The following is a 19,385-nucleotide window of genomic DNA, read 5'->3' as shown; positions in this document are numbered from 1 at the left end:
CCTCTACAACGCTTTGTTATCTCGGAATCCTGCGATGCTGTTACTTTGATGTTTATCCACTATCTGGCTAAATTAAAATAAATCACAACACGGTAAAGCTGAAAATGGACGCATTATGAGTGTCATTAATATGTCTGGCGAGATTTTAATGGTACCTGTGGGGAAGCCTGTGTTGACCGTCTGATAGAGATATTTAAAGAGCGTTTATACCGGGCAAGGTCCTCGCGGGGGTAGTGATGTGAGTAAACAGCGCCGTCTGGCGCTGCTAGCTAATTACTAGGGGGCGTGACGGAGCGACGTGCTCCTCAATGGGCGCTCGCACTCCACCACACATGCCAACTTGATGGAAAAGTCACTACATACGATGACATGTATCTACATATTTATACTTTCCACTTACCTGGACTTCTGTTATGAGCACAATACAAAAAACAGGGTACCGAACGCTAAAAAACTACTACCTACCTATTTTACCAAAATTTTGTAAATATGTAAGTGTAATGTGACAACAGCACCTTATTAATTTTATTTTATGACAAGCTGTAGAATAGAAAGATCGTAGCGCTAGTTTTCATAAGCACCTGGCCGTCAAAGCAAGTGTGATTAATCTAATTTATCCGTTTGAAGCTGGTAATTACAAAGCTGAGATGTGGGGGGGAGCCATTCTTTCTGCTGCTTAATGTCCTGTAACCCCCGAAGGCTGTCGTCGTCAGTCGCCTTAATAATTTACAACACATTAATTTCCACGTTTAGTGCTTTGCGTTTCCTAGATAATTGCGTTTTATGCTTTTCTGAGACATTTAAAACTCATCGAATCTGTATTTACGGTTTTAATGACGTCAAAAGCCTTTTTAAGCTCAAGGATTTATATATTTTATTTTGAATAATCATATTAGAACGCATCTAAAAATATCACGGGTTCACGATATCGATTCGCTTTCGTTTTACGTTGGTTTTAATTAAAACTACTTACAGAAGGCTAAGCGGTCCATTGGTCCCGCTCGAGTTTTGGGTCCGCGCTGACTAGGGGAGAATATTGGCACCCGTCTTTCCCCTTTCTTACCCTCTGCACGCAGATAATTAACTGCAGATAGGTACACATTGCGTTGCGTGGGGACACGAGTTCAAATTTTATCCACAGCAGTAATTTAAAGAGCGACGAGTTGTTAGGGCGTTTGGAGTGCGCCGCTACACCGATAGGGTTGGGACGATTTGTAGGGTGGCTAGGTAAACGACCGTGATTATATTGATTCCATGAACATCTCTTTCTCCGACCCCTTTTTTTGATTTACGAGTGAGCATTCGTGTTTTTTAGTAGAGCCTAATATTTTGTACTGATATAACAAAGAACCCCACTTCCTATGCAAATACAATTGCGTAGTCAGGATAGGTGAACTTCAATAAAGATATGCCGACACTAAGCGACTACGTTCGGGACCTCCACGTATTCAAACGATCCCATCAGAATAATCTCTTTTGATATGTTACCCTATGGTGCTTAATTTACATATTTATGCTATTAGGATGTTATAATAAGTTACATCGAATGAAAAAGACCGGAGCTGTGGTGTCTGGGGCTTGGTGCATTGTTTGCGGAATTAACGCGAGACTAGCGCGCCCCGCGGCCGCGCGCGCCCGCCGCCAGACGTATAAATCACGCGCTAATGCTGCCGCATCCGGCGTGTCTCCGCCAGCCTCCAGCATACTGCGACCGGGACCATCGCAAATCGATTTCAACACCAAACTCAAACATTGGAACTATGGTAGATTGAAACACAAGCAAACATTCACTACTACTTTAGATCAAATACATTTCGGTCGGCTGTCCTCTCAACCAAAATGCAAATCAACCAATTAGGTACTTCAATACAGCTTCGACGTTTGAACTCAAATTGGTCGAATCAGGCTTAAGATAAATAAAACTTCCTAAACAAATTTGTTTTACCGATGAAAGCGATGAATATAATTGAAATACATAAATATTAGAAGATCAGCGCATTGTAAAGTTGGTCAATCCACGTTTTGCTTACCGCCGAAACGCAACTGTCTCTGTCGCACTAATAAGGAAGAGTGATAGGGAGAGATATCTACGCAACGCTACGGAGCGTAAACGATTGCATTTTGTCTACGTACCCTGAACTTTTAAAACGGCGATAGAATTGCTCAAACAATTTGTTTTTTACCTACAACGCTTACGACATATACATTTTGGTTTGACTTTTAAGCGTTAATTAATTCAAAAACAAAGGTAGGTATATAAATACCAGAGGGGTGGTGCCAGCCAATAACCTTTTCAATAAGCAGCCGTACCTACTTATTGGAATGAGATAAACTTTAAAACTCAAATAAAAGTTTATAAGGGGTAAAATATTTAATAAGCTATCAAGGAACCGTAATTCCGTAATAATCAACTCAAACTTTTAAATCCTTTTAATTCATTTTTTGTTCATAACATTTTTAACAGCAAGTCCTTGATGGACCTATTATAACACGTTTCGTCTAGTAAGCGGGCTTGAAACAATCCCGTGATTACCCGGTAATTATGGGCTCCGCATGGGACGTTCTCCGGCCGGACAGTGGTCACTGAATGGGATATGTCCGCAAACACTCGATGCACTCACTACGTTACGTTGTCCCCGTGTGCACAATACACAGATCTCACCAGCATCGGCAGTCACAATTATTTCCTTTAGTCAATTATTCGCTAAAATGCGACAGTTGTAATTGTTTGGACATCCAGATTAAAATTGTTTCGGGGAAAGTCAAATATGTAATAGCTAAAAAGCTTGATTTGATATTGAACAGAAATAAGGAAAACGCAGCCTTTTGCGTGAAAAGAATATACCTACTCTTTGTTTATATTGTTTCATTTTAGTAATTACGGAATCGAATTTAGATTATACAAAATTTACTGGAATACGAAATAAAAATTGGGAAACTGAATAAGTCTGCTGTCGCCATCCCTTAATCGTCGTACCCGGAGATATGGAAGTATAAAGTAATTTTAAATATAGGGGAGAATAGCCGCTAACACCAGGGGGCGCGCAAAATCGCTTGTTAGCCTGGCGCCGCGGGGTTACGCCGCAACAAACAAACAAATTTACCTATAGGATTATACCTATTACATAGGTTTACACACTTATGACCCAATTCGAACAATGCTTATAAGATGTTACACCGATACGATACTGATCTATCAGTGTAAAATTGTCAATAGCGACATTTCTTCAACCAAAAACGTCACTTTTGACACTGACAGATCGGTGTGACATAATTGACACTTACAGATCGGTGTGACGTCGTAATTGTCTTTCAAAAATAGAAAAGAAATTGGTACCATTCGAGTCCTTACATTTTATTGAACAATAAATTGTATGACAACTATACACATAAACGCAATATTTCAGAATCAAAATGGCAATTCCTTGATCTTCCATACATTTAGGACAGACTTATGTAATGTGATGTCACATCACATTATCATTTTGTTAGAGGCGTTTCAATCGTCGAGTGCGAGCGTCAGACTTCAACTCTCATTTCTGACCTTTGTGTTGCTTAAATGGCATGAGTCCTATATAGACACTTGATCCTCAAGAAAATCAAGATCGTTTGACATTATTTACAAAAAACTGTCAAGTAGCCAATTGGGCGTATAGTAGGTATGTATTCAGCGTTGCTGCTTAGGAACTTTATTACTTATTTTCCTGGTAGAAGAAAAAGTCTCTTTCTACTGTCTAGTCATAAAACAAGTTTTCAATACTTCTTTAATTTTTTTGACCTTTGTATGAATACTAAATCATTAATATGTCCGGCCTATGCGAACCTTTTCATAGGGCCTTAATTTACAAAATTTACCTGGGACTGGGAAACAAGAATACGAAATTGACCCGTAGGATTATTAAAATTTCGCTACTGTTTTTACTTTTATCAGTTGGCACCAACTGTGGGAAGTTTCGTAGTTATGGTTCACTAATGACACACCCTACCCTCCTCCTACCTACCTCTACAACCTACCCTTAAGTCATATGTGTGTGTCTATGATCAGATAAGGATTTTAAATTGGTTTTAATTGTTTGGTAATATTCTATTCACTTACCCTGTCAAATAAGTGTTCTACTAAAGTTTTGAGATATAAAAAAAAAACGAATAAAGCTATTCAAACGATTTTTATTATAGTTTCTCAAAATATTCTCCTTAATCTGCATACACGTCTGGAGTTCGAACCCGGATCGTCACTGTTACAAAGCGGCCGTTTGCCAACCGCCGTTAAATGCCGTTAATTGAATTAAAAAATAAGAGTTTAATTTTTAAATTTGTGATCAAATGGTTGTCTGTGTTTGAGTGTCAAATAAATTATCTTTAACAAAAGGTATAAATTAGTTCTGTTATTTCTATAAATTTGGAGTATCTCAAATCTTTCCTAGTGACCCATACGTATAGGTGAGCTTAGACGAACGATGTCGCAGTTGGTTTTTGGATAGTTCGAGTAAAAAATATATATTTAACGTTTGCTTCCGAGAGTGAATTTAAATTCGAAAAACCAATTCTCTCTATACATAGAAATTATAACAAGGTATCGTAAGAAAACATAAACATATATTTTTTTTTACACACACGGAATTTTCCCGACCACCGATACCTATCAATCTTCATGCAATTGAATTTTACATATGTTCAGTCAGCAAAACTATCAGCATAGCACCCCTGCATACATTAATATATACCTACGTGTTTGTATCATTAAAATGAAAGCCAACTGAAGTATAAGTATATGCAGTCTCGCAATACTTATGCCGTGAATCACTCGCAGTCTATAAAATGCGCTTCAGTTCGCACCCCGATGCACCCCGTCACCTGTCTCACAACTAACGTAAAGTTAGTCGAGATTCACGACTAAGTACAAGATGGAGCAGAAGTTGGACAAAAAGCATAGTTTTTCATCGGCGCGCCGTCTGCCCGCCGGCGGTCGATAGCTCTGCATCTGCAACTAACACAAGCGAACTTTAAATGCAAAGTTTTGTCCAAAACGTGGACGGCGGCGGCCACTAATATTCAAATAGAATTGCGGCTGTGACTGTTATTTTCGACACCTCTGTAAAAATGTATTGAAACAGCGGCCAAGTGCGAGTCGGACTCGCCCATGAAGGGTTCGGTACCATTTATGACGTATTAAAAAAAACTACTTACTAGATCTCGTTCAAACCAATTTTCGGTGGAAGTTTGCATGGTTGTATATCATATATTTTTTTAAGATTTTTCATTCTGTTATTTTAGAAGTTACAGGGGGGGGGGGACACATTTTTTCACTTTGGAAGTGTCTCTCGCGCAAACTATTCAGTTTAGAAAAAAATGATAGTAGGAACCTAAATATCCATAGATACCCCACACGTATGGGATTGATAAAAAAAATTTTTGTTTTAAATTTTATGATGTGTGTAACTACTTACTAGATCTCGTTCAAACCAATTTTCGGTGGAAGTTTGCATGGCAATGTATATCATATATTTTTTTTAGATTTTTCATTCTGTTATTTTAGAAGTTACGGGGTGGGGGGTACTTTTCAGTTTAGAAAAAAATGATATATGAAACCTCAATATCATTTTTAAAGACCTATCCATAGATACCCCACACGTATGGGTTAGATAAAAAAATATTTTTTGAGTTTCAGTTCTAAGTATGGGGAGCCCCCAAAATTTACTGTTTTTTTTCTATTTTTGTGTAAAAATCTTAATGCGGTTCATAGAATACATCCACTTACCAAGTTTGAACGGTATAGCTCTTATAGTTTCGGAAAAAAGTGGCTGTGACATAATCGGACAGACAGACGGACATGACGAATCTATAAGGGTTCCGTTTTTTGCCATTTGGCTACGGAACCCTAAAAACCCATTTTCTGCTATTAATGAAAAAACAACTGCAACTGCTGGTACTCAAATTGACTGGAAAGATATTAATTTTTATCGGATGGAAAAGACCATTCCAAACATTGATGAAAATACCACCCTTATTTATCGAATGTTCACCTACAGAATACTCATAATCTTTATTGCATATCACATTTAGGTATTAATGTTTTAATTTAATTCATATATAAACAAAGATACAAAATGAAAATCTTAAAATCTACTTACAAAAATCTCAACCTAAATTTAAAACTAACAACACAAAAACTATTACCGAAATTCGCCCCGCGTCCCTCCAGATGCAAAGGAGCCCAATACGCTCGCCGCGTTGCCACGTTGAACCGTAATGGACAACCTACAGAATAGGTAGGTACTCTCGTTTGGCAAATTGTAATGTGAAGCAGCTATCGAAAGGATGTAGAGATTGTAGAGTAATTGAATTTGTATGCACAGTATGATACAAGCGAGTGAAATGTTACACGTTTTTCGCTCCCCCGGCGCCCCCTTGCGGCTCGCACACGCAACTCAGATGACTGTCCCCAAATGATTTAGAGCTCAAATTAAACCTTCCATGGCTTCCCGTTCCCATTATCGCAAAACGCCACGTTTTGGGGTACCGTAATTAAACCGCGAGAAACCCTTATAATTTCGTTAAATCCGGCCATCTACGGCCTGCAAGCACCTCTTTAGGGCGAAATTACTTTGGGATTTTTTTTCGATTGACCTATCTTGATACCGAAAATTGCGAAATTGGATTCACTTGCAACAAGTTTGTCGTATACCTACAGACGAATGTGACATTGAAACTGACTGGGCATTGTGAATGTCATCTCGCTCTGTGTGGTAGGGCACAGCACAGCGGATGTCATTCCAGATCTAGAGCAGAACCCAACTGGGGAAGTACCTCCACCTTACAGAAAATCGCAGCCAAATAACACTAGACCCTACTCATAGTGTTGTGTTCCTGCCGGTGAGTAAGGTTGCCAGAGCTCAACGAGGGTGGGAGGGGGTTAGGGTCGGCAACGCGCATGTAACTCCTCTGGAGTTGCAGGCGTACATAGGCTACGGATACTGCTTACCATCAGGCAGGCCGTATGCTTGTTTGCCACCGACGTAGTATAAAATAAATAAAAAAGACTACAAAATGTAACAATATTTTAACTTAAATACTCAAAATCATTTTGTGCTGCTAGTAAAGTTGAATTCAAAGTAAAAACTTTTTGGCCCGCTGAAGTCATTACTCGGTTAAAGCTCTGAAGTTGTAAATTACTCTGAAGTACGCATGGTACAGTAATGCTCGGTCCTACTCCAACGGAACACATCGTCCCCAAGAGTTGAGAAGTTCAATATTGACAAGCAAAATTGCTTTAAGCCGCGCTGCAGACGATAATAGTTAAAGCTCATTTGGAATGTCAACCTTAGGGCTTGTCGTTGAAGAGTGGAATTAGCCTTGCCAGCCGCCGAGCGAGGTGTTGTTACAGCCGGCTGCTCTTATTGGCTTGTCCTCAAAGCTTCCTTCCGCGACCGAAAGAAGACGAATGATTTTTCCGATAAAAGGCGACCATCTAATAATAACATTATAGATTTTGATCCGTGACAGAAATCGTATTGCGACAATAATTACCTTGGGGTAGCTTGATGGGAACGGATTGTTATGGAAAGTTGTCGTACAGCATGGAAATTTCTTTGATAAATCAACAATGTAATTGAAAGGCAGAGAGGCGATTTTTTCTTCGACTGCTTAGTTTTTAGCTACACTGTTGCTCTGTAGACAAATCTGCAAGAGTTTTTAGGGTTAGTAGGAAAAATATGAAACTTAATCAAATGGAACCACTAAGACTTTAAGTTTTTTTTAATACCACGTCGTTGGCAAACAAGCATACGGCCCGCCTGATGGTAAGCAGTCATCGTAGCCTATAGACGCCTGCAATACCAGGGATATTACATGCGCGTTGCCGACCCTAAGCGTTATTAAAGCGCAATTAGATTATAAAAAGTCGAATAGGTTCCGATTTGGTGACCGTTTTATTACGATTCCTATTCGACTATATTATATATATTCGACTCATTGGATCGGATCGTCTCGTCACCATTACTTTACTATTCTCGTAAATTATTCTCCATTTACACAATAGTGGACTTATTGTGGCCAGTTTGACTAGTTGAATCGGTACCCAGGTACACTGCAATTCTGGGATTACGTGGGAAATCGCACCAAACCAACTTTTTTTGTGTTTGCTTAATTTATCAGTGTGGAGATGTTATTCCTCGCCCGCCAGGTGGAGTGTCGAAATGCGCTTAAGTTGTTGGTTATTAACAAACTTGCTCCTGTTTTCGTATGTGCTCGTGGATAATTAATGGGACCAAGTTTAACGAAACTACTGGAGCAAGTTAACAGCATTATTAAGAAAAATATTGCAAGTCACTGATTATCAAACATTCCTAAAGCAATGACGAGGGCTAGGTCGATCTGTGTAAGATTATTCGCAAATTTTTAACTATTGCGCTCACCATAAAAGCAAGATACTAATATGGTCACAAAGAAAGATGTACAAATGTATCTATCTTCAAAAGCAGAGCAAACTTTCCCTGGATTGTGGCTAAGCCGCTCGATTACATTGTCGTCACGTATCCGTGTTGGTCCATGACCAGTGTCTCAATGGCCACCGTTTGATAGTCTCATCTGGAGCGGCCGTAAGAATCCATTACGAAATTCCGTTTCAGATGTGGGATGATGGAGGAAGTTTCTCGCGGTCTTAATATGTTTGCTGTCTTATTTTTTTCTTCAAGGTTAGAACAAATGGAAGTCTTACTGCTAGATTTGGAAAATGTAACTAGTTCCGAAATTAATTAAATACCAATCGTACATTTTATGTATTCAATTTATATGTATGTCGCAGTACGATAGATAAAGCCGTTATATAATTATATGTCGTAACATAGTTATACGAAAGCGATTCATTACTATCTTACTAGGAATATAACTATAATACGTCTTAGTTTAGTGAGTTACTGGATCAAGTTTAGTGAAATAATTGTAAGTAGGAGCGCGGCGGTGCGGCGGAGGTATAGTTATATCCCTAGGGATATAGTTATATGCCGTATAATACGTATTATAATCATATTCTTAGTAAGATAGTAATATCTTACTAGGAATATAACTATAATACATTTCTAGTTTAGTAATATAGCTGTCACTCAGTAGAAATCTCGCGCCAGCTTTCGTGAATCGACCTGTACTTTTACGTAATATTGTTAAAAAGTATTACAACTAATTGCAACCAACAAAGTTGATTTTGTAATAAAAATAAAATGGAATATAATTAATTTACTGTTTTCTTTGATTCCCTGGCAAATTTATAACCATTTAACCACATTAGTTTAGTCAAATACCGTATTATAGTTATATTCCTAGTAAGATATTACTATCTCACTAAGAATATGATTATAATACGGCATATAACTATATCCCTAGGGATATAACTATACCTCCGCCGAACCGCCGCACTCCTACCTACAATTATTTCACTAAACTTAATCCAGTAATATAACTATATCACTAAACTAAAGACGTATTATAGTTATATTCCTAGTAAGATAGTAATGAATCGCTTTCGTATAACTATGTTACGACATATAATTATATCCCTAGGGTTATAACTAAATAACGGCTTTATCTATCGTACTGCGACATGTACATATATAATAATAATAATATAATAATAATATTATAGGACGTTATTACACAAATTGACTAGTCCCACATTAAGCTCAATAAGGCTTGTGTTGAGGGTACTTAGACAACGATATATATAATATATAAATATTAATAAATACTTAAATACATAGAAAACACCCATGACTCAGGAACAAATTTCCATGTTCATCACACGAACAAATGCCCTTACCAGGATTTGAACCCGGGACCATCAGCTTCGTAGGCAGGGTCTCTACCCACTAGGCCAAACCGGTCGTCTAATTAGCATATACAATTAGCTTTGTTTATTTTATTATAGTAGGGCAGCCTATTAGGGTGTTTATTAATATAATGCATCTATTAATAAATATCTACGAGTAATCATCCTATAACCTCTCATGCGCGAGAGGGTTTGGGCTATAGTCCCCACGTTAGCCCAATGTGGGTTGGAGACTTCACATACGAATTTCTTCGCGGATGTATGCAGGTTTCCTCACGATGTTTTCCTTCGCCGAAAATCTAGTGGTAAATATCAAATGATATTCCGTACTTAAGTTCCGAAAAACTCATTGGTACGAGCCAGGATTTGAACCCGCGACCTCCGGATTGAAAGTCGGACGTCAGATCCACTCGACCATCCCACCACCGCTTTGCCCAGCCCAGCAGCAGCTTTGCGCCTATGCCCAGCACTGGGACGTATATGTATAGGCTGATTTATTAATCATTCTAACTATATCACCACCGTGATGTTTCACCAAGCAATGGCCTGATTAGAACAATGCTTGTAAGAAGTTACAGCGATTTGATACCGATCTTTCAGTGTCAAAAGTGACATTTCTTGAACCAAAAAATTTACCTTTTGACACTGACAGATCGGTATCGTATAGCTGTGACTTAATATAAGCATTATTCGAATCGGGCCGACGTTCCATTCTTCAATGATTTTCCGTGATCTTTCAGGCATAAAGTTGGTTTAGATATACTTTAGGCAGTTACAATCTACATACATTTGAAGTTTCGATACAAATAAGTAGAACCCGTATCTCAATTTCCATATTATAGGTAGGTACCTAATTGGGATATAAAGATATTGTCTTAGCAATAATAATATAAAATACCTATTTGTTAAAATCTAGGAGCTAGATTAATGGCAACACAGCGAGGCAACTGCGGGTTCGAACTAATTGGACAAGTTTGTGCACTAAAACCGACCGAACACCGGTCGCTGAGGTTCTTTCAACTGCTCCCAACTTTCTTCCATTGTAGTTTTACCCAATTAACACTAATCTGTACTAAAATAAATTTTAAAATAGCTTATGTGGCCATTTTAATATTTTTATTTTTGTAAGTTTGTCTATGGGGAGTGAGGACTTGTGAAGTCATCACAATAAGTGCAATACGAGCAAGGTGTTCCATTGAAAATTAACTAACACAACTTAATTGTTAAGATCATAAGGTCGTGTGCAAGTTATCTTGAACACCTCACCGTACACCTACATCTGCTGCTGGGGCTCTAATAATTAATTTAATCACAATTTGTGAATATTTTCCAAGTTTGTTGGAATCACTTGAACTAAGTAAGTACGGTATAGTTTCGTGGTTAAATTTACTCGTACGTTTGTCAAAGTTTTACTAGGACTAACAAGCAAAAACCTCAGTCATTAGGTTGTTAAAAGGAGTGAGCGTGACTTACTTTAAAATGGTGGAGGGTAAATTAAGTTTTCCGTGAACAAACTGCTATGCAGTTTGGCATAAAAGTAACAATGAATGAATTCAACTCATCTTTTTTATAATATATTAAATTAAAAAATAAAACTTGCTTCAACAGTCAATGCTGAATTTCATAGTATTTTGGAAAGTTTCGATTGTTAAATGTTGTGTAAAAACTCGTTTCAGTCACTGCATGAAACCGGTAGCCCACGCATTTGACCGAGTTTTGAAAAAGCGTAAACTCGTAGCGTATTTTAATGAGTAGCTCGTGTTATAAGCACGCTAGGTGGAAGGACGTGCGCACAGTTAATGCATCGCCGCAGTATTTTAACAAGTGAAAAATATGCAAATTACGGAAATATACGTACGATTAATAGCTTTACTTTTAATATTACATTTTCATGTATAGTCTATGATTGGATATAAATCGTTTTTGTATCATTAACAAAGCATGAGTATAAAAAGACGACGAGGGTCTTGAAGGCTTTATCGTTGATGAACGCATCGACGGGGCACATGTATTGTACTAACTGACTAAGCAACAGCGATAATAATCATACTTGTATAGATCGCGTCGATTAGGTCCTACACTTACAGGCCAATTCAAACGTGCACTGACAGAATGATATCTGAATAATGTCATTAAACTCATTTAGTTATCGCTCGTACTTGTGCGTACATGTATTGGCGCGAGCGAGACGCATTCAAATATCATTCTGATGTCAGTATATGTTCGAATTGGCCTCTTAGAACAATTCCATTGAAATAAATCTTTATGACATTCCTTAAACAGCAAAAAAATCACTTGAGGTAAAATTGAAGACTAGCCGAGATTAAACACTCACGACATGTATATTCATTCATATTCATTTTTATTTCGTAAATGCATGAAATGTATGATATGTCAACACATTATAAAGATAAGATTAACACTTAATACATGTTCGATCATTATTAATAAAATAAATCATTAAAAAATACATATACAATAAAAATACATATTAATCATACAATGTCAGATTATTAACAAGAATAATAATAATAGATATAAAAATTAAAGTAAAATAAAATTCAATTAAACGTCACAGAAATCTTGGATGTCATAAAATGCATTATTAATAAGCCATTTCTTACTCACTACACTATACTCATAACATTATATTAGCAGCATATAAACCTGTCTGATTTAACCTGCTACGTGCTACGGCGTAGCGCTACGAAATAAGAAGTGCAGTATTATAAATATACAATAATTATGGGTCTTGCGGTTCGAGCGCCATCTTGATAGTTAGCCTTGTGATTAATTCCTTTGTTTTTTGCTCATTAATATTGTTTAAAGTGTAATATCGATACCTTATTATACAGTAAACTAATGTGGTTGTGTACAGTGAATGAAGAATTAATCTTGAAACTCCCGCCATTTTGGAATCAACGGTCGGTAGTCCACGTGCAACTTGTAAAGTCCAGCTATCGCTTTACAAGAGCTAATAAAATCACTGTAGACGGTCTCGTACTAACCGTTCAATTTTAGTCGTATTTAAAGCTCCTAATACCTCGATACTGGCCAAATTGTCCCAATACTAATTATGTTGAAATTAGAACTGATTTTTGAGGTTTAAACATTTAATATCGTCTCGAAATTAAGTATATTCATCTCAATGGTTTTGTCTCCGTCTCTTTATGTATCTACGTTTAAAGATCTAGTACTGCGAACATAAGCAGACAGTTCTGTAAGCTATTTAACTCCACAATATATACAAAATTCAATAGATTGACGGACTTTAAAGTCAAGATACTGTATGGTGTTCTCGCTAGAGTGTAAGGTTCGTAAGGTTGTGCGTGCGCGGGGTGAACGGCCGCGGGCGCGCTGCACTTCCGACTCGCTGCTCTCATTTCCGCATAAACAGAACCCGGAGATGTAGGCCTGTTACGAATAATCGCGAACACGGGGCCAGAAAAAACTATACTTTTGATTTTCAAATTGTGGAGTTCATTGAAGCATTAGAAATGTACCAATTTGATTACCTTTAACCAAAAATAGAACCAAAAATTCGAAAGATATGACATTTATTTATGTTTAAATTATGTATACCTACTTTTCTCTAAGTACACGCATAGCTATGTATACGTGAAAATAATATAAATAGAAACAAAACATTGTTGTGAATTGAATGCCAAAATAAATTAGAAACTGAAGATTTTGTTACATTCGCTTCTTGGAAATACCTACTAAACTGAATTTTCTTTTTTTAAATAAAAGAAGAACCTGTAACGAGCGGTGTAATCTGCTTCAATCTCATTTAAAAACTTCACCAAAAGTTAAACTAGCAGAAAGTTTAGGAAGGAAACTAATCAATGAAACCCAACCATTTAAGAGTAGCAACGCAATTTGAAGACTCCTTAAAAGTTTGAAAGCTGAGGAGTGTGGGTGAAATAAAACAAAAGCACGCGCCAGCCGCGCCACGGCACTCTTGCTGAGTGCTCTGCTTTGTGGCGGGCTGGCGAGACAATACATACGTACTACGTACGTAAGTAGGTACAGCTACGCGTAGCGCGTGCGTCCGCGTACGCGCTGTTATCTGTCACTCAATCGAGCAAAAACTCGCTCCGGCTCCAGCGCCTTTTACGTCTTTGTCACTGTCACTTTCTCAGATTCTTATTAGTTACCTACGTTCCTTAAGAGGCTTAGAGCTTATTAGCACATAAAGACACTGTATGTATTAGGCATGACGAATCGACCGTTTCTCTTATTGTATCATCCAAAGGGAAATTCTACTAGTTTCGAAGACAGATGTTAATTCGGTGACTTATTTCGTTGCAATGTAGCCAATGTGTGATACATTTGTATGTATATGGTAAATTCTAACACATTTTGCGACACACCCAGGCTATATAAATCATATAGAAATAGATCACAAAAGCAATTAACATAAAGAATGTCTGTTCTTTATACTACTTCAGGAAACGCCATTATACCTGCCTTCAAAAGTAGTCTGATCTGTTATCTAAAAGAAAAATAATGATCGAATGGTTCCTTATCATCGGATCTTTGGTCCTCGTGCGTGAGGGGATCATTAGGAGGTGCGCTAATGAACACGGTCGAGCACCGAGATCGCTGCGGGAGACAAGCGGTGCCCAGACACTCGAATTATTGGCTTTTCCTCACCGCCAAATCATGAATGTCGTAAATCAGTCTTCGATATACGAATGAAGTTTATATTGGAAAAAGTTGGGCATCTAAAATCTTTAAAATATATCAAAGATGTTCAGAACATACCAATAAATATATTACATAAATACAAAACACACGGTGAGGTGAGGGTTTTAGTATTTCTTATTTAATCACGTAATGACTGACATTAGACACACTGATGGTGTGTAACAAAGCACTTGTAAAATTTATGGTAAAAGTTTTCATTAGGAGTACTTTGACGATTGATTTAACGAAATATATTCGTAATAGTCACTTTTATCGTACATAGGTAACATCCTTGCCAGTGCTTATGAAAAAAATTCAAGATTAAGATTTTTTCAACCATACCGTTAGCAAACAAGAATACCTACATCAATTCAAGTCGAGAACTGTATGTCTTATTAGCATATCATTCATTACTATCAATCGTAAATAACTAGAACCCTCATTGTCTCCTAAATACTTAACAAAAACTATATGATGGCTAGGTATACTAAGTCAACTAGGACGAAATAAAATAAAACGCGTTTTACTTTCGAGACATCACATCGTCTGCAAACTATTTTCATTTCCGCAGTGAGTGTCGTTAACACCGTAAAATGATCCGTTTGTCGGTATATCGAGCAGCCGCGCGCGGCCCCGCGAGAGCTTATCGAGGAGTGAGAGCGTGCGCGTCTCCTCTCAACAGGGTCGCTTTGTGCCGGCCACTACAACCACTTTGCAGCGACCAGATGCCTTCAAAAATAATGAATTATCTTAGAAACGCGCTACCCTGGCAGTAACATATACTGCTAGCCTTTTTAATTGAGAATATTTTATGAAATCTCATGATTTCGATCGTAGAGTTGCAATTGGGTTTATGATTTAAATAGTTTTAATTTGCGATCTTAAAGAAAAAGTTGTCTTATTTTTCCAATCCATCCCTGCACCTTTTTACTTTCCGGGATCCAAATTGTTAACAAAAAACTGCTTTCAGAGCATCGTTATTATTACTTAATAAGTAAATAACTGATAAGTTATTCCATTTTAACGCTTCCTCAAGACTTCCTTTCAAACCCACACGTTAACCTTTGAAAATGTTCCTGCTTTCGGTGAAGTTTCAGGTTCAACAGTTGAAATGCCAGTAGGTATAAGTCAGATATTAATGGATTAATTCGAAAACTTTGCTCATAAAGTAGGTATTAGGTACATGTACAGATAAAATGTTTTAGGTACCTAATTGTGACCTTTTTACACAATGTGCTTCATATTATTTTAATGACAAGTTTACCTTCGGGCATACACCTACGTATAAGTGCTGTTAATAATCGTAGGTTGGGGTGTTTTATAAGTGGTAATAAGAACAAAAAATCATAAATAAACAATTTACTAATAGTATGTGCCCGCGACATATTCCGCTTACCTAGTAGTAGCGATCTTTACGTGATTTCCACCTTTCTCTTCACACGGTTAAAGAATGAATGGAATATTTTGGAGTTAAAAATATGGTGCGAGATGCAAGTATCTAATAAATTATCCGTGTGCAATATTTTATTCTCATCTGTTCAGCTCTTTTGGCGTGATTGACTAACAAATATCAAATCGTACAAAATTAACTTTTAAATACTAAGTATATGACATTACTAGTAGAATAGAAACAGAAGCGGATGGAAGAGCCACTTGACTGGAATGATGGGACTATATCGTTATCCTCTAATTCGGTTCTACGTAATGGTGAAGTTAAGGAAGTGTTCTACAGCTAGAGCGCCCTCGTGAAGGAAATGAGTTCAATTTACAATTATCTCGGGACATATCCTGATGCGGCTGCCAAGGAGCCATGAACATTTTACGTATTGGTATTAAATTGGGATCATATTAGTTCACATGAAACCAAATACGTGCTAGCACAATTGACGATAATCAGACTGAAGTTGAAATTTATTTGGTTGCTTGATGCAGCTTTTCCGTTTAAGAATGACTAGGGTTTGCAATAAAAACAAATTTTCCAATATTACAATTCCGGAATTGAGACTACTGAATATCTAAAACTCCGGAATTTGTTTTAAGTACTTTAATTAGATTTTATTACGTTTACTACTGAAAATCGTTAAGAAATTAGCCGTCGTTGACAAAAGTCTGAAGTGTAGCAGCATGTCACATTAACCGATCGATTTTTTCGACTTGTGTTTTTAGCGATATGAGCGATATTGACATGTCTTTTTATTGAATAACGCGTTTGAAAAATAAGTCGTTTTTCAATAAAAAGTCACGTCAAAATTAGATTATTTACCTTTTTTCTAATGCTAAAAACGAAGTATAAAGCAAAGCCATAAATTTATACTTGTCCTAAATCCTACATACGCGAAACCTTTGAATTAAAATTTATAAATATTTGGATTTATTATTCACACACAATTCAGAAAGAAGTTTCCTTAATGAAAGATTTCGGATCCTGTAGCAGCACGTATTATAATCTGAATTTCTGAATTAGGAACTACTAACGAAAAAACCAAACTTGAAAAGCATTGCATTAAGTCTAAGCCATTACACGTTTGACTATATTTGCATTAAGCCTTTATTACAGTTATTATTTTACACTTCATAAAAAGATACCCTGCTTTTCTTTTTCTCATCCGGATGTAATGAAGCGCTAATAAAATAATTTTAATAATTTAGTCCATTTGGTTTAATCTTAATAATGCTTGAGTTTTGGGCCTCCAAATGCTTACATACTACCAAAGTGCATCTTTAAACTGACGTAGTTGACATGTTGTAAATATATACTTTTTTGTTTCCAGAGGGTGCGATGATGTGCAGCGATCGCTGGAGCTGCTGGACCAGGTGCTGAGCGAGTACGACGAGGGCGAGCCGCGGTCGCTGGAGGCGCGCGCCTCCGCTACGGCGGCACCTGCCACGCCGGCGACGCCTGCGACGCCCGCCACCGACGACGACTCGCCGCTCGCGGGACACACCTCTGAGGACGATGGATACATGAGCATGAACGGGAGAAGGTGACTACCTGTTTCTCATGGAGTCAGTTGTGTCCACCACTGATTCAGTATTCCTCGGGCATCGTAGACGATGGATACATAAGTATGAACGGGAGAAGATGATTGTCATCTTTTATATTGTTTACCGCTCAAGACGACTCGCGACTTGTCGGACAGGAATCCGAATGAAATAATGAATTTAGCTCATTCATGGGCATCCACAACCAGACTTCATCGCCACGATACTATTACTTCTGAGCAAGATAGTACCTCTACCTACCTACATCCAGCCGCAAAACTGCATGGCCACTTCATGAATTAATTAAGTCATAATGTGACTAACTGTCCGTGGCGATTAGCTATTAAAATGGATATTAATAGTTATATCCATATTAAAGGTCCCAGGAAGATGAATCACAACATGAACCTCAACGAGAAAGGTCATTTTCTATCTTATCAGCTTTGGTAAAGCCATTTTTGCACGCACTTGCGGCATCGTCCAAAGACGATGGATGCATCAATATGAACGGAAATAAGTATAAATATTAAATACTCTCGGGAGATGGACACGCGTCCTTTACATCTTAATTACTTATTTAAAATGACATAAATACATTAAATACGACTTTCATCTTGTAAAGTTTGTTGTAAGTAAGCTAACTTTACTAGAGTTGTTCTGATTAGAAGGAAACACAGCCCTAGGCGGCGCCGACACCGTAAGCCGGAGTATGAAGTGCCCTTAGCCCTGTTGCATTCCCCTTTCATAGCCAGAAGGCCCTGTCCCTAAGCGCTTGCCCTCTTTTACTGCAAAGGCCAGTACAGGGCCAACAGCAATTATCCTCACAAAAACTCAATGGCGAGGTAATTAGTGAGCTTTTACGTCGTTCAAAGCCGGTAATGGTATGCGTGCGTGCCCGCCCTTTTGGGAATTTAAAATTAAAATGCGTTCCATTTAGCCATATGTAACGCCCGCGCTGCACCGTGCGGCCGGCAATAGCGGTGAATCACGTGCAGATAGCTCGGATAACATACCTGGTAATCCTGTGGGGCTAGTTAATCATAATAATATTGTCTTACATTAAAAAACGTTCAAGAGCGATTTTTGTGCTTTCCGGAATAAAAACGGCATGTTCGAACAAGCTCATTGTGTGAAACAGACTAAGATTGATTGACATGAAAAGTCCGTTATTAATCAAAGATTTCCTTGTTTTCAGGAATATATGATGTGTTGTTACAATTTCAGAGCGAAATTTGCCCTCGGGTTCCGTCCGACAGAGGAGCGCGAGGAGCCGTCGCCGCCCGACCCGCCGTCGCCGCGCTCGCCGCCGCCGCCCGAGGAGGCGCAGCGGATCATCTCGACCCTCCTGCCCAAGTAAACCGACTTTGCCATTCTTAAATGAACCCATTATCCCAAATTACATCTCAAAACTTCAAAGCAGCTTCGTTAAGTCCAGTCAGAACTTTGCACGAGTTGGGGCAAGTTTGACAGGGTTATTCGCGGACGCCGGAGCTTCTACGGCAAGCATCCAATTGCTAGGTTTAGGTGCAATGTTCCGCGTGGCGTTACCTAAAACTAAGTATTGAGTGAAGAACTTTTGTGCTTCTAATTAACTAATTAAATCTAAAATGAAAATTCAGTTAATTAACATATATTATAGGTACTATCTATATAACGCTTTGCAATAATATACCTTTCTTTATAAATAACGCTTTGATGTTATTGCAAGTAAAATAACACAAGTACTTAATGTTACTTTCTCAGTTAAGTATTGGTTTGACTAAAAAAAAAAAATCAGGTAATCACTTTTTTAATTTTCCAGATAACTTTTGGATATTATTTTCCTCGCCCATTCTGACCCGAACCACTGAATCAAATAAGGCAGACCCTTTTTTGATTACTTTTTTATTTTTAT

At 37.8% G+C, this 19,385-nt stretch overlaps 1 protein-coding gene across 1 annotated transcript in view; it reads left to right on the top strand.

The window, feature by feature from the left end:
- The window catches only part of LOC133517853 (uncharacterized), a 194,246-nt gene that overhangs the window by 126,816 nt on the left and 48,045 nt on the right, over positions 1-19,385 (top strand). The window contains exons 6-7 of the mRNA XM_061851308.1: positions 17,281-17,493; positions 18,716-18,844. Coding sequence (XP_061707292.1) covers positions 17,281-17,493; positions 18,716-18,844 — 342 coding nt within the window. The remainder of the gene's footprint in view (positions 1-17,280; positions 17,494-18,715; positions 18,845-19,385) is intronic.

This window comes from Cydia pomonella, chromosome 5 (genome assembly GCF_033807575.1).
Source record: "Cydia pomonella isolate Wapato2018A chromosome 5, ilCydPomo1, whole genome shotgun sequence".
In the NCBI taxonomy this organism is placed as follows: domain Eukaryota; kingdom Metazoa; phylum Arthropoda; class Insecta; order Lepidoptera; family Tortricidae; genus Cydia; species Cydia pomonella.
Note: the sequence above shows the minus strand (reverse complement) of the source record. Positions and strands in the feature narration are given on the sequence as shown.